This window comes from Dermacentor variabilis, chromosome 2 (assembly GCF_050947875.1).
Source record: "Dermacentor variabilis isolate Ectoservices chromosome 2, ASM5094787v1, whole genome shotgun sequence".
In the NCBI taxonomy this organism is placed as follows: Eukaryota; Metazoa; Arthropoda; class Arachnida; order Ixodida; family Ixodidae; genus Dermacentor; species Dermacentor variabilis.
This window is the reverse complement of record NC_134569.1, coordinates 198761107-198778038: the sequence shown is the minus strand read 5'-3', so window position 1 is coordinate 198778038 and position 16932 is coordinate 198761107. Positions and strand designations below refer to the sequence as shown.

The window sequence follows — 16932 nt, the reverse complement described above, 5'->3', positions numbered from 1 at the left end:
TAAAGACCGCACAAAGAGCGATGGAATGAAGAGTGCTAGGCATAACTTTAGGAGACAGAAAGAGAGTGGTTTGGATCAGAGAGCAAACGGGTATAGATAGATAGATAGATAAACCTTATTAAAAGAATAATCAGAAAAACCGCTAATGGTCGGGGCCCTTAGTCCAGTGCTCCGCTGGCTCTTGCCATCTTCTCAGCTCTCTGTATCAGCTTAAGCTGGTCGTCGAGAGCCGAGCTGGACAGCAGTGCCTCCCATTGCTCCTTCGTGGTGTTCGTGTCGGGGTGTTTTATGTTGTGTAGTGTGCACTCCCACGTAATGCGGTGTAGGGTAGGTGTGGCCCCACACCATGGGCATTTGTCCCTGTAGGCTGTGGGGTGTATGCGATGTAATACGTGTAGGTTCGTGTAAGTGCCTGTCTGGAGCCTGCGCCAGGCAGCGGCATCCTCTGTCTTGATATTTCGATGGGGTGGTGGATATATAAAGCAACGCCCTCTGTGGTAGTTCACGATGGCTGAATACTCGAGGTCGACAGGGTCCAGGTCTTCTGCAGCCGGCGTGATGAGCGCTCGGTTATGTACGAATCCTCGAGCTGCTCTGTCGGCCTGCCGGTTGCCTGTGATGCCAGTGCGGCCTGGTATCCGGATGATGGTTTGGGTGGTGAAGTCCTCAGGGTCCCTTGAGTATTTGGGCTAGGTCTTGTGCAGCAGGTCTTCCAATTCTTCCCTGTAGGAAGTTGCGGCAGGCCTGCTGGGAATCCGTGAGGATCGTCAGTGGTTTGTTTGCATGTTGGCCTTCGCGGATGGCTAACGTGATGGCCAGCTCTTCGGCTTTCGTGATCGTGCAGGGGCGGGTCGATGCAATGGAGGGAACGTGGCCTCGGTGGTCGCATACCGGGTATAGATGATATTCTAATTGGCATTAAAAGAAAAAAAATGCTGCTGGGCAGGTCATGTAATGCACAGATTAGATAACCGTTGAACCATTAGGGTGACAGAATGAGTACCAAGAGAAGGGAAGCACAGCAGAGGACGGCAGAAGACTAGGTGGTATGACGAAATTAGGAAATTTGTGGGTGCTAGTTGGAATCGGTTGGCGCAGGACAGGGGTAATTGGAGATTTCAGGGAGAGGCCTTCGTCCTGCAGTGGACATAAAATAGGCTGATGATGACGATGAATCAAAACGTGCCGCCATTCCCTGCTGCAGGCAGTACGATGAGAATGTCACGTTTCGCTTCAGCGGCATCTGACGTCGCCCACCAGCTTGATTTTGTTTCAGTTTCCCGTCACCATCTTGAAGCGCTATACAATAGGAAAACAATGAAACATCTCAGACCGTTGAAGGCCTACCAGCTCAACGCACATCGGCGTCTCATGCTTCGTGCACGGCGAATCGTGCAACGCTTCGCATTACATAGATGTCAACTACATTTGAGTCTGTCAACTTATTTAATTGCTTCAGATTGTACGTTTTCTCGGTTATTACGTCTTTTCTCATGTTTTTTTTCCAAAACATATGAACGAGGTTCTGCTGTGCTGTGTTCTACCAGGTATTCCCAAGCCCTGTAGTTGAGGCATGGATTCGCCCTGAAGGGCACAAGTGACACCACAAGGCAATGTTGGATTTGCTCCTCTGGTTCATCCATGAGGCGCAGCTAAAAGAATACATTTTAAAACGCCTTGCTCACCTCCAAATATCCCTCCCCATCTTTCCCCCATACTCCAGCCCTTTTTATTATTTTTTTTCCTCCACATGAATGATGTCTTCCAACCAGAGTGGAGGTGTATTGCAAAGGACATATTTCACCACCGCCATGCATGCTGCAGCACCACAGTGTCATCTTTCTTTTCTCTGTGGTGTAATCTCACTATAAGTAACTTCAGGGGAAAGTGGAAGACTATTATTCTTAAACATGGTTATCCTGAAAGCCCCCAGAATTGATCATAACTATTACGCTCGGGAAAGTAAACTTTCTGTGCTTGCAACGGGTATGTTCTTGAATTCATTCATGTCATGGAAGAACAGCACATATGATAAGTGACACACATTTACTGAAGGTCTGAAATATTTCATAATATTGAAATATTCTGGCATTGGAATATAGGCCCAGCAGTTTTAGGAAAAGATTGTTGATCTAAAAAGTGTGTTATTGGGTTTGTACATAGAATTAAAGTTTGGACTTCAAGGTAGCTGTAAGAAACTCTGTGTTTGCAGACATTGAAAATTACGTGGGTCCCTTGTGCAGAGCGTCCCTGGCTCCAGGATGACTTGGACGCGTGGGTTGAGCGGCTGGAGAAAGGGCCCGTGCACAAGTGTGCAGCCATCTTTGTCGACAACAGCGGCATGGACGTGCTTCTGGGTGTGCTGCCGTTCGCCCGAGAACTGCTCAGCCGTGGCACCAAGGTGCGAACATCTCTACACCTCAAGTGTTACATTGTAGTCGTGGGCGCAAGCCTTGTGCAGGGCACTGTATATTGTTCCTGACATGTGATGTGCTGCATAGCCTTCACAAAGAACAAGAATTGGGGAAGACATCATGGCACAGTGAAGGGCCGTAAACTCGCAGATGTTTTCTCACAGTGCATAATGTTTGGTCGTGTCAGTTTGGCACTGCAAGAAAATGGCTGAATGCAAGGTGGTCATTCAGCCATTGAGACAAATTCATTACATGTCAATGTTTCGTGTTTCTCAATGGCACATGTTCATAGGCATCATGCAGTCATTTCTCCTCTTACCTATAACATCAACCTTTGACCTCTTTTGCTGATAATACGGTACACCACAGGAACCATACATCATGCCAATAGTTCCCTCTGTGTAAACCACGAATTTCCAAAAGTGTTTCATGCCATAGAAATGCTTCAAGGGCCTCATGCTATTGATTTGCCTGCATAATGTTTGTTATAATTTGAGAGTGGCTGAAAACACTATGTCAACGGCATGCCCACTTGGTGACTTCATTTTTGTGAGAAGCTGTGCATATGAGAGGATAGTAATGGACTTCTGAGCTCTTCTTTTTTTGGCTCTTGCTGTTTATGACACTGTCTGAAAGAGCAACATACAGCATACTATGTTTAAACAAATTGGGACACTGGAATGACAACTGGTGTCAGCCAATCAGGGTCATAGTCATGTGAATGCACATTTTACTATGCTGCATCTCGATTCAGGTCATAGCATTATCTGGTCAATTCCAAGCACACGCCTGGGGTACTGGTGTACGCCTTGTAATTACACACCATGGCCAGACTATATAGGAGCACATTACAGGTATCTAGCATCATTTTCTATAATAAAATAGTTGACAGCTTATTTGAACACTGAATTTTGCATAAGTTAGAGCAGCATGTATGTATGGCTTCTTTTTTCTAAACTGCTATTTCATTGAACCCTTTCAGGGTCGATTTTTTTTCACCATATGCAACCGCCCAGGGTAGATTTTTTTCTATTGCAGATTCTGATTCTCTGAGGGACCTATTTCAAAAAAATCTACCGAAATTTTTTCTAGGGTGACCGTAAAGTGAGAAATTATTTTGCATTGTTATATATGTACTCTTTATTCATGAATAACAACAATAAAAAAAGGAAATACTCTAAAGAATTAAAAAATTGATGCATTGTTATAGTTCAAGGCTTAGAATATGCGCACACGAGAATATTTCACAAGTCTCAAATGTTCCTGCTTTTACACTAATATTTACGTCCATAGCCTAATCTAACTGTGTAGGTGAGTGCACCCAAAAAAACTATGTGGTTGTGTGCCCGTCACAAAAGCAAAATGTGTGACAAACTTCCGCTAATCTTCATTTTATCGCCAATCAGAGGCAATTAGATATCGTGAATATTCCCCCGAAAAAAAGAAAAGGAAAGGAAACGCATGCATGGCGGAGTCCTTCCTATGCTCACCCCTGTGAGCACTAAACTAGTGAGAAACAGGTGGCCGCCCTTTGAGCGATTAGTAACGAGATAGCCATCACTTTTGTGAGCATGAGAAGCCGAAACCGCCCGCGGAACAAGACCCAACCCGCCGCCCGCCCGCCCACACGCCAATGCGCGAACGGTAGTATATAGACGCGCCGGAGCAAACTAGCTCTAAAACAAACCATGCAACAAAAACAGAGAGGGAGGTGCGAGGAAAAAATTATCTGTAATCCCACATAGTGGCAGCACATGCCAGGAAGGAAAAAATTAGGAAATTTGCACGCTTTTTAAACTTACAGATGGTGCCATAAAGATACAGCATCGACCATTTTGGACTTGTTTGCGGCGCTGTATATTTACGTCATTGACCTTGAAAGGGTTAAGCTCAAATATCACTTAAAATAGGAATTTCGTGGTCTCTGCACTTTAATACCATGTTTGAATGCATTAGCTGCCTCATTCATCTAGAATAAATCTGAGATATTTGTAATCTGTGGCAACCCTAGACAAAACAAAAGAAAGAAATGTTGATTTTGCAGGAATAGAACAGTGGTACTATACTGTAACAGTGAAAAACAGTGCAGTTTACTCTAACAGTGCCAGATGGCGCCATCATTCTATTACAGCAAAATCAACATCTTTTGTCTGGCATTGCCACATGTGGCTTCTACCTACTCTGGATGAAACAAGCGAGTAATGCACCAAAAAGTGCTGTCGGACTACATGCTTTGCAAAATACCATTTCTCTAGAGAGAGAGAAATGATAAGGTAAAGGCAGGGAGGCTAACTAGGCAAAGCCCAGTTGGCTACCTTGTACTTTGGGGACTAGAAGATTAAAAGGAGAGAAGTTTACCGCATGTACTCCACAAACATACGTTCAGTCAGTCACTTGCAGCCTAGGCTGGTAGATCTCAAGAAACACAGCAATGCTTTTGCACCTTTTTGCATCACAGACACATTGCAATCTCAAGCACTTCTTCAAAGCTCCCCAGACATAAATGCCATCAGTGCACCAGGCTTCCCCCCACACAAAGGTGTGTGTTGCAGTGAAGCTGCACTGCTTGTCAGTGGCACCATATGGAGTGGGGTCGAAACTTCAAGAACATTTTCTCGCCTAAAACATTAAATCACTCCAAATTAATGCTGTGAAGTAAATTCGGAAGTGTGTTTCTATGTTTCTATGAAAACATACGTCATATATTAAGGTGGAACACGTCAATGCAGAATTTGCAACTGGAATTGCAACTGAAATTGCAACTGGAACTGAAACATAGTTATTGCAACTTCAAGATTGCTTTTCACCCACATTTCCTGGTTATTGCATGCCAAAATGTTTTATTCAATTATTTGTAAACAATACTGCCTAGAATAATTGACAAAACGACTGCAAATAAATACAAAGTTTTTGTAAAATATCTAAAGATGTCCAAGATTGGCGTTTTGCTGGAAGATAATGGAAGATAATGTTGGTGCTTATAAAAGACAGTGCATAGTAATGCACTCTTTTATGTATTATTGAGATGAAATTTTCTGCTTTAAACTAAGCTTCCCTTTTCTGGGATTTCTGCTTTTACATCCTGTTTTGTTTTTAAGGGTGGAATTGATATGGTGCTCAAGCAAACAAACAAAATTTTTCCCTGTAACTATTTTGGGAATGTACTTCTTTAGGCCTGCTAAATGCTCACAATTTCTCAAAAAATTAATTGGAGAGGTTAGAGCTTCTAGCTGGCACCGAATGACCCTAATAGTCGGTGCAGAATCCTTTGTATGTGTCTGTGGATTAGCCTGCACGCTCTAGACCGTGCCCTGCTGTTTTGCAGGTGAAGATCAAATCATGTGCAGCACATCCCAGGTGAAAATGTTCCAAGTGGGGCCTGCTGGTCTAACTGGATTACCCTATTCCCATCTGCTGCCACTCAGCCACCTGCAGGAACCAGCAGAAATCAACTTCTGCCAGTTGGGAATCGGCTAATAAGGGCAGTCTTACTGGTCAGTCATTTTCACCTGGGATGTTCTAGTATCACCATTGCCATGGTGCCACATTCTTCCAGTGGGTATAGGATCTGGTTTGAAGTCTAGCGGCCGTAGCATGACTCTATGTGCAAGGCGACATTTGAGATGCACTCAAGTACCCACATGACAGGATGCACAGAGCTTTAAATACACTTGGTACATATGTTGCTTCACTGAAGGCATTGTGCTTGGTACTAACCTAATAAAGCAGGAGATAAGCTTGCTGAAATTATCCACAGTGAACAAAAAGATAGTTAAGAAAACATTCATTTATTATAGTGGAAAGCACCAAGTTTAGCCAAGAAAATGGCTCATGCATAGCCATGACTGTTGCTTCTTTGCCTTTGACTGCAATGGGGATTGGTGATGGAAAGCCAGATACTGGTTCTTTTTGCTACATATTCATAGCATCCTAGAAGGGTGCTTAAGGAAAGTGTGAGGTCTATGACAAGCTATGTCAACAACTGTCACTTGATAGAAAGAAAAGGCCAGAAAAAGATTATTCAAGAACCATGGAATATGGTTGTGAAGGTAAACAAAGCTTTGCTTCTTGTCTTCTGGCTAAATTAGGTTCATGTTGTGTGTCACTCTTTGCAGGTTGACGGTTAGCCGTACTGTCTGCATTCAGGGAGCCACCTGTGTATCTCTTCCGTTTTGTGTACATGTACAGTGAAACCTCGTTAAATGCTAGTTGGCCGGAGCTCAGAAAAAGTATGTACTAAACGGTAGTACTGTTTAACCAAAATAGCAAGAGATCGCCCACGTACCTGTAAAAAAACAGAACACGGAACTCGGAGAGAGTGGTATTCAAGGGGAAAAATACATGCAGTATTTATTCACTTCACGCGACAAAAGTGTTATTTTTATTTGTTGCTGCGGCAGCCTAATAGCGACAACAGCGGCCTCAAACTTACTGAAGCTGCGTGCCAGCTTTTCAGCCAGCCCCCTCTTCTCGGCAAACGCATGGCAGATTCCTCGTTGGCGTTGCGTATTCTCCGGGCACGTGCACAGTAGCACTGAAGAAGTCACGGGGCGCCTTTTTCATTGCAGGGTGCTGTTCTCGTCATGACGATTGCATTCATAAGGCTGACATAACGTGCAGCTTCAGCTACTGTTGGGCCTGAATTGCTCGTGCTGTCGCTTTCAGTGTTGTCCTCATCACTGTCGCTAGTCAACGATGGCAAAAAGTCGAACCTCGTAGCCGACATCTCTTTGTGGTCGCAGCAGCGCTGCCAAGCAACTTCTTCGTATTCCAAATGCCACACACCGTAGTCAACAGCAGATCCCTGTCGCATGCAAGCGCCGACTTCTTCGTGTCATGTTCGATAGCACAAACAATCTCTAATTTTTCTTCTATGCTGAGCACCCGGCGTCTTTTTTATTTAAGCTTCGGCATGACGCGAGCCCTCGCTTGCATGAAGCCACAACACTCTCTAGCATGGCACCGAAATGATGTTGATGTTGATGTGGCTTCATGCGCAAACGCACAGGGTGCTTGGAAGCCATTGTTCCGATCTCTGAGGCTTGTTGTTCTGCAGGGCTGCCCAATGGAGACGACGCACCACTGTGTTTGCGCAATGAAAAGTGGAAACACTACATGTTAACCCACATGTACGCAATAAGCTGGTATGGTTTATGTGGATACAAAACATATTATGTTCAATGGCCGCCGAGTCAGGGATTTGACTTTACTACTTTTAAAGCAAAACTGCTGTTTAAGCGGGTACGGTTTAACGAGGTTTTACTGTAGTAGTGCACTGCTGGGCTAGAATGCATGCATAGCCATAATAATGCATAATAACATGCAATGCTGGGTGCGTCCTTTCTGCTACAACTGCGCACAGTGAGTGATGGCATGCACCATTCGCTTCACAACACCTTGTCCTTACCTGCAACCCCTCTCGACATTCTCCTCATCACAGTCGAATCACCAATTACAGCATCAAGACCCATCAAACTCCACCATGAAGGCTTCACTTTAGAAAGCAGTTTTTTGTTTTTTAGGGCGGAGTTGAGCAAAGTTACAGTTCTGAGAGCCTGGCCTAGCTTCTAATCAGCCTAGAAAGCCACACATGCGCTTATGTGGTGCCTGAAAGCAACAGACTTGAGGGCCCAACTTTAAACACTCTGAACCTTTCCTGGTATGTGAGATTAATCTGAACATCCTGTCTCTTGTTTCTGTCATTCTCCTATTACTGTCCCCTTGTGTAGGGTAGCAAACAGGATGAAGAATAGTTACCCTCCATAGTTTTTAAAGCAAAGCTTTCTTTGCCTCTTCCTCTGACTTTCCCGCTTCTGCTGCTGCTGCTGTGGTTGCTGCTGTCTGGCACACCGCGTCCACGTCTGGGGGGTTCAGAGCGTGTCTATACATGACAGGGGCAAGTCAGAGAGGAAACGCGACGCTAGAAATTCGTTTTCACCTCGCCGCGTCGAATGTGCACAGTGCCCTTTGGAGCTCCCTTGCCATCGCCACATTACCCTCTTGACAGCTGTAACTACCTGTGACTCCCCTCAGAAGCATTGCAGAAACTGCAACGCTTCCTTTTCTACTAAGGTGGAGTCCAGAGGTGACGTAGATAGAACTGTTGAGAGGAGGGAGGAGAACAGGCAGTTCCCATACAAGTGGGGGGGGGGTGACATTAGGAGCCAAGGAAACCCTACTACTATACGACAGCGGTTACGGACAAACTGGATAAATTGAAGTTCAAGTTACGGTGCATTGCTGCTATTTATGAAAAATAAACACCATGTAAATATGTCAAGCAGACACATTACGCAGGGCATGCAGAAGCAGAGCCGCATTAACTGTAGCGCACCTCAGGGTCCAGGCCACACTACGGAGGCGGTTGATCGTCAAATCAACACTTCTATTCCCGCCACGCCAGCTTTGCAGCTATGGCATTGCTAGAGGTCGTGGATTTGATCCCAACCGCAGCAGCCGCATTTAACCGGGCGAAATAGGAAATGCACGTGCACTTAGAGTTTGCGACACGTTAAAGAACATCACGGTGTCAAAATTAATTCGGCGTCCGCCACTACAGCGTGCCTCATAAACCAATCGTGGTTTTGGCACGTACAGCGCCATAATCCAATTCAAGTTTAATACTTCTGTGACGGTGGGATGTGCCATGTGAGGCAATGACAATGCTCAACCCCCACAGAGGTTATGAAATATGGCGCACAACGCCTCAAGCAAACACCTCTCCCTGTGTGTTCTGTGTACTATGTAGACAAACAGCAGTGGTGCACGGAAGGTAACGTTTAACATCAACTCACCACTTTCGTGTTAGCCTAAACATTGAAGAAATTAAGCTTTAGCCATCGACATCACCACTAATTATCATAAATCAAAGCATCCAGCACGGAAAGCTTCGCTTACATCGATTCCCACAGTGCGTGGGATCTGCATAATTTTTGTTCTCTCTTACTTCAGCATAAGCAACACAGAATTTTATTGGGTGATGGTTCTAGACATGCAGATACAGTGTGGCTATAGCTGAGCACAATGTAACTTTGAATGGAGGTTGTTGGTTTCTCTAGTACCAGGAAGAAAATGGTTAACTTAACATAAATACACTAATAAATTATGGATGCTGCTGTATGTCGTGATGGGCAGGAGCCGCCGGAGGTTGCATCCTTCGTACCAAAAGCTGTGGACTCATAGTTGCACACCATCTAGCCGTGGTGCCCACACACTGGTCACTCTGCCCAGTGTCGCACTGCAGAAGCACGGTGGTCAGAAATGGAAGTTGCTTTAGATGGTGAATTGTATTCCAAGAAAAATCAAGCGCAAGTAAAAGAATGGCGACACGCATGAGCACTACAATATATGTTTGTTCATGCTTCATCTTTTTTGCGCAAAAATTTGATGGGGTCAACGCTTACTTGCGAGCCTAGTTTGGTGCTTTGACGCTTTTGTCCGGCAGTGGAGATTATTTGGCTAGTGGCGGCAATGTTTCTTGTGGGAAGCAAGGGAAGAATGCATGCAGTGACCGCATGCTGGCCTTGCAGGTGCTACTGTGCGCCAACACCCGCCCGGCTCTGAATGACGTGACTCATCAGGAGCTGCAGATCCTGGTGCAGAGGGTGGCAGAGAGCGTGTGCCCACGGCTGCGTGAGGCGCTCGCGCAGGGACACCTGCAGGTGCTTGACTCTGGACAGAGCTCACCCTGCCTCGACCTCAGGTGGGATGCCTCCCCCCATAGCATTTCAGACGTGACATAGGCACTCCTAGGGGACTGCCAGTGGAGGATACATTCACTGCTGTCATGTATGTACATACGTGGCAGAATTCTTTTTTAGTGTTTCAAAGAGCGCATTAGATTCTCTATCATATTGTGCTAAGAAAAAGAAATTTGAATGCATAGACTTGGGAAAGAAAATGAATAAACTAATAAATGACCATTATACTGAAGAGCACAGAACTGTGTGCAAAATCATTTATTGCACTCATTGTGCAAGTCAAGTTATAAGAGTAACCTGTGCAAGTTGGTAAGGAAAACATATTGAAGATATACACAGCAAAACCAGACAACAACATAAGGAAGAGAGATAATATAAGTGTTGTCAAATTATGTGTTTTCCTTATGTCTTTGCTTCCACACTGTTTTCTCCAACATAAAAAGGACTCTGCAGATTAGCTGTGAAAAGCAAATTCATAGGCAAAAAATGATGTAATTGATCTCAAAAGTGAGTCAAGTGCATATGGAATGCACTTGACTTTGGATTGTGTGTGAAACTTCACTGCACTTGAAAGCATTACATGAAAAACAAGGATTACAATAAAGGATTAAATTCAGACGTGGCACAATTAACAACTGTTTACTCAAAGGAGTTGCTCAACAGCACAATAAAGGCAAAAATTAAGGTGACTAGTTTTACAAATAGAAGCGCCGACTTGATTTATTAAAAATTGACTTTCGTTACTTAGACCTTAACAGGACAGATGAAGTTAGTCGAATTATCTAGCAGGTCGAATTATCCGGTGGGTTGAATTAAACAAGATACCGAAAAAACACCAAAACACACCGTTGATTCATCAGCAGTATTTGCCCTGTTTCTAAACCGTCACTGAATCGAACGCTAATAGGGGTCCAAAGCAGAAAACTATTCTAAAAATGACATTAGAGTTCCTAAGCAACTTGGAAATTGAACAAGCACTCAATATTTTAGCAGGAAGAAAGTAGCATGCCTCCAATTCCAGCAATAATAAAAAGACAAAGCAAACTTTACCTTCACAGAATGTAAACTTGTTTACTTAACGTCCATCATCATCACTTTCAGGCGCTATACTTTATCACTGTCTATTAAGAAGCAAAACATGTCGTCCTTCATAAGGTCTATAGTACGTTTGATAGTCTGCATTTTTCACAGGATTCTGCAACAATCGCAAACAGGATTGTGGCACACACCTAGACTAACCACTTCACTACTAGTTTATCTTGCAATGCATACAATTCTCCAGAATGCCAAGAACACATGACACGTCTTGTTTGCGCTAGTTTAGCATGGAAAATAACTTAATATCTAAATGTGCTTTCATGATGAGACTGAAAACGGTCCGTCATCGTCGTCATGCCATGAGAGAAAACTCATTCTGTTACCATCTTTTGATGGTGATGATGCTGGCTTGGCTGGCTCTGACAGCTGAACACCTCAAACACGATTTTGATGTCATATTGGACTGCACCATCCAGGCAATTTTCAGACAAATCTTCTTGGGGGAAAAAAAAGGCATGCATTAGAATTAGGCTAATGAGTAAATTGATTGAACCTTTTTTCAATTGGGCAAATACCGTAATAATCCACATTAAAATCATCCTGAAGCAGGCCAAAAAAAAGGCATTTTCAACAGGGGGCAATCTGTGTTCGTTGCGTTCTCTGTACCCTAAGAGCCGTCAAGACGAACACTGCCGCTATCGGAGTCACCATTGTGGTCACCATAGAGGTCGGGTGTGTACGTGATCACCAACCAAGTTCAAATTATCCGGCGAAGGCTCACTTCAGGATCGAAATAACGAAAGTTCTGTCGCATATAAATGTATGAGCGCTGGCCAGGACCTTCAGTCAGGATCGAAATCACTGAGAAATCGACTTAACTGGAGTCAAACTAACAGAAGTCTGCTGTGCTCTGGAACTCGCCTTAGACCTAGTTTTTGCCACACTGTTGTACCATCGAATCTTGTTACTTAATGCTTAATCGAACCTGCTTAATTTGAACGTCCAATTTATCCAAACTGATGCTGTGGTCCCCTCAAAGTTATGGGTATTCCAAAGGGCGAAAATGCCCAGTAATTTGAACACACAAGCATCTGAGACAGTTAATTAGAACATACCATGCTCCGACAACGCTCTTAGCAGCTCGCCAAATCACGCAGCAGCACCTCCAACCAGAACTTCTATGACCCCGCCATAAAGGAAAGGCTTAGAAGAAACCCCTCAATGCCGCGCATGAAAAAAAAAGAAATGTTGCAGAAGTCTCATTTTTTTTCAAATGGCAAGGTCACTGTTTCCAGGTCGCGCTGTAATGCCCCAGCCACACTAGTGGCAAAATGCACGTCGCAGGAGGAACCGGTCCTGGCCTGCCGTGGTGCGAAGCGAGCCGCATGCGGAGGAGACCAATAAGAGTGACCCCTACAGTGCAGAAAACTGGTATCATGCAGACCCACCCGACCGCTCTATTCGTACTCGCGTCTGGTTCAGCCGGACCGCTTGTTTTGCACTATCGTCTGCTCGTGCCAGCTCTCGCTTGCGCTTGTTTTGGTTGGCTTTGTTGGTCTCGTTCACGTTTGTTTCTTTAGAATGACGCGTCTAAGCTGAGACGTCCCGATGGAAAGGTTGTTGGAGACAGTGTGCCATATCCGATTCTGTACGACAAGACAGACCCAGAATACAAGGACACGAAGGCGACACCCTGTACCTCATTCTCCTTGTATTGTGAATGCAGCGACACCGCAACAGAAGGGAGCACACCAACATGATTATGATCAGCGACAACAACTTTGTCATCTTGATAAGACGTGACTCGCGTTGAAAACGCAGGACAAAGGTAAGCACAGTGCCGATCTGTCAGCAGACGAAGGAAAAAACGCGAGCACGCAGAAGAAAGCAGCAGCAGGTGGCCAGTCCTGGCCTTGGCAACACTGCTGCTTCGGTGGCAGTAGGTGGCAGAGGTAATTAGCGCCATCCAGCAAGCTGGCGGGAAAGGAAATCCGCTTCCCTCCCACCCTTTCTCGCAACTACGCTCCCCTCGCCCTCCCTTTCAACTCCTTCATAACTTCCTCATCTTCGACAGTCTCCACACACGTCCACCTCCACACTGGCACCGCCAGCCCTGCCGGCCCAGCGTCAGCTTAGCCCACTCCTTGAAGTTTCATTTTCTGCCATTATCGGGGAAGCAAGCGTTGGCCGGTGTGGGCAGTTTCGTGATCCTCGCTCACTGTGTGCTTGCGCGCCACAATATTTGACTCCCACCATTCATGCATCGTGCTATGGGGCACAAATATCTCAAGAACAAATGCTTCTTTTAATTGGAATTTCTTTTGATTCGAACAAATTTTCAGGCCCCTTCGAGTTGCATCATGAATTATATAGAAAATTGGCCATTTTTCGCTCTTCACCTTAAAGGCCCCCTGAAACGGTTTGGACAAATTTTGTAGACGTGTAGGGTTCAGCTTAAGTAGAACATTCGCACCACAATTTAAGTGAAGCGTTACATATTAATGGAGCTACAAGCAATTAGAAGTTACCCTCCTCCCTAGCTGCTTTTCCTCCTCAACTCGTTCGCCGAGCGAGCGGGGCAAAGCTCCGCCTTCACTGGTTCAGCGTCACGATGCGACGTCACATTGTCCACTTTCGGTTGTTTTGGAGCCGGCCCCCGCCCGAGTGAGACCTCTCCGCTAGCCACTTGGCCGTCGACCCCAAGCGAGAGCTATTGAAGCAGCGTGCGTTGCGACCATTCTGTCGTAGTGCCGAACGTGTCTTGTATTCTGGTAATCACAGGCAAGCTGGTCATTTCGGCAAATGACTGGAGGCATAAACTCAAGCTGATGAAGGAACTTTAGCGTAGACGTACGTGAGCGGCCTGATCGGTCTGCACGGTCCATACACTTGTTGGCGCAGCGCTTAACCAGCCAAACAAGGCGCTAATATTGCTCTAACAAAGTGTAAAACATTTTAAACATTTATAAAAACAATGTGTTGATGATCACACTCCTGCGAAAAATACACACCAGCAGCAAAGAAGAATACACTTCGCTGCTGCTACTGTGTATGGTTGAGCTCTGTGCCACCAGGTGGCTGCACCGTGCAGACCATTCACATTTGCCCTTCTGCTCATCTCATGGCTCATCCCGTTACGGCACAGTCAAGCGGCCAAACTCTGTCCCCTTGCGCTTGCGTTTGCCCTAATACCGGACTCGCGAAACTCTATTGCGTTAGTAATCTTCCAGTGTAAAGTGACGGCCACAAATGCGCAAATCCTTGCGCCGATCGGATAGCAGCAGTCCCGATGCGCAGCAGCAAGTTCGCTCGTACGCTGCCTTGCAGAGGGACACGATGTCGCAGCTTGACACATTGCCAGTCGCTACGTTTGCAGTCCACAAGGCAACAAAGTCGAATCATAGTGCTCGCGAAAATACTGAGACCTACTCTGACCGCGGAGCTCTCGTCAAAATGAGGTGCGTTGTAACACAAGCAGACGACACTTGCTGTGTGCCGGAAGTGCTTAAGTGTACTGAAAAATTATTCTTGTGCATTCTCTCTATGTTACTTTCTTTTCATAAAAACAAATTAACTAACATTCCAACTATTATGAAGATCATTTATTTACCATAAAGTTGGAAAAATTATCGATCACGCGCCCTTGTCAGCCAATCGGATAGCTCGCCCCACTGACATCGTATGGGTGATTTCGTCATATGGGTAGGGGCGGCTTAAAATTCCGCCGAGCAGTGTGCTGCGATCGGCAGCGATGTGCATTTTTAAAACCTTATAATAAATTACACGCTTTATGTAGGGCACTTAGATGTGTCAATTAATGATCAGAAGGACCTAGTCTAACGACTCAGTAGGTTTGTAGAAAATCATCAAAAGCGTTTCAGGTTCCCTTTAAATCACTTTATATGTGTGGGACAAGCAAATCATAAAAGGTATCTTTGCGATAATCAGTGAGCTTGAGGGCAAAGTTGAGGATAAAGTTGTGCCTGACATTTCTTTGATTTTATTTCTCTGAATCCTCTGATTTCTCTCTGAATGACTTGACATTTCTTTGATTTCTCTGGTAAAAGAAAGCAGAAGCAATGTATTAAAATGCTCTTGCATCGAGTGCCTGCTTGGAGTATATATTCAGGGGGGCAATAGAAGCATTTTGCAAAGATAATCAACCAGCATAGCTTGACTTGACATTTCCCTTCAATGTCGCCTTGAGCAGAATGCCCTCAAACAAATGCGAAAGTAGAAAGGTCTGACCGGAAGTGCTGTTGTGCCGTTTTCACCACGCATGAACAGCCGCATCAACGTGGAGGTGGCCATGCGCATGCGTGAGCTTGGCACAGACTTGGTGGTGTTGGAAGGCATGGGCCGTGCGGTGCACACCAACCTGGAGGCGCGCTTCCGCTGCGAAGCCATCAAGGCGGCCGTCATAAAGAACCACTGGCTGGCACAGCGCCTGGGTGGTGCCATGTTTTCCGTTATCTTTCGCTACGAGACACCAGAGTCACACCAGGTGGGCAGCTGCTCTTTTTCCTTTCTTTCTGTTCTTTTTTCTGATGATGAGGCTGATACTTGGAGGATGCTAAGAACCGGCAAATGAGCGTCGTAATGCAAAATGATAGGTGCGGCCTTCAGAGAGAGACGGCAGTACGGATCAGAGAGAAAACACAGGTAAATGACGATATTTTAGTTGAGATTAAGAGAAGAAGAGTGGTTTTGGGCAGTTAAGGTCATGCATAGAGCGCATAACACCAGATGCACTCATCATTTGCTTAGGTGCTAAAGCCGAACCTAATAAGAAAGTTATACAATTACCAGCACTGCAGCTTTGTCAAGATTGCTCCAGTACTATGTACTACTCATTTATTACCAAATTAGTCATAGTCAAATTTTGTTGCAGTTGGCCTTTAAAACATTCTGATTTCTGTGTTAGCAACACTTCTGTATCGTAAGATTCGCATATGCAATAGAACCTTGTTGATAAGCTTATGAAAAAAAATCGTGAGATAAAATGTACTAACTGGGAAAACGTACCATCCGAAGTCACTAAAAATTTGGCAAGCTCAACTTCAGTTGACATCTACATTATACGTAGCGTGGCACGCATTATTGCATGAAATGCCCATGCATGCCAAGCTGGTTGGTCTAGACCAGCCTGGGAGAAGCATCGTTTTTTGCGGCGGGGCCAAGCTTACATTTGCACTCCTCAAATTTGGCCTGGGTCAGCAGCCTTTTCGAGCGAGGCATGCTGGCTGGAAGTTTTGACGTGCCCACATGGCGTGAATCGTTGCGGCACCAAACGCCAACATATGTCGAGCTGGTGGGCATGAGCGGCCCGATGTGCACGTTGTCATTCTCCTACTGTGTATTGTTTTAATACGGTGACAGGAAATGGAAACGAAATTGAGCTAGTGGGAAACGCCGGAACACGATGCCACCAGTATGAAACATGACACTCTCTCTGTGCTGCCCTCAGCAGGGAATGGTAGCGCTCTTCCAATGGTACTACACCACGCATGCTGCTACACAGATAGATGAAAAGGCTTATCACAGTCGCGTTGGTGGCGATAGCTGTGAATGCGTCGTGGAATGACCTGCAAGGGGATCCGCTGGTACCAGAATAAGAAACTTGGTGCACACAAGCATGTTCAATTGACATGGACAGGCGAGTATTATGGGGAAGCTGCTGTGGTGGGCAGCTACTGTTCTTGATTGTACAAGTCTTGCGCCTTTTCTTGTTTGCATGGAACCTAGCAGCTGGAAGACATAGCCTGTGATCGCAGTTTTCC

The 16932-nt window shown here is 45.3% G+C and overlaps 1 protein-coding gene across 1 annotated transcript in view; it reads left to right on the top strand.

Annotated features, from left to right (window-relative positions):
• The window catches only part of LOC142573032 (4'-phosphopantetheine phosphatase), a 186685-nt gene that overhangs the window by 168973 nt on the left and 780 nt on the right, over positions 1-16932 (top strand). The window contains exons 14-16 of the mRNA XM_075682527.1: positions 2244-2401; positions 9944-10116; positions 15440-15656. Of these exons, the coding sequence (XP_075538642.1) occupies positions 2244-2401; positions 9944-10116; positions 15440-15656 (548 nt within the window). The remainder of the gene's footprint in view (positions 1-2243; positions 2402-9943; positions 10117-15439; positions 15657-16932) is intronic.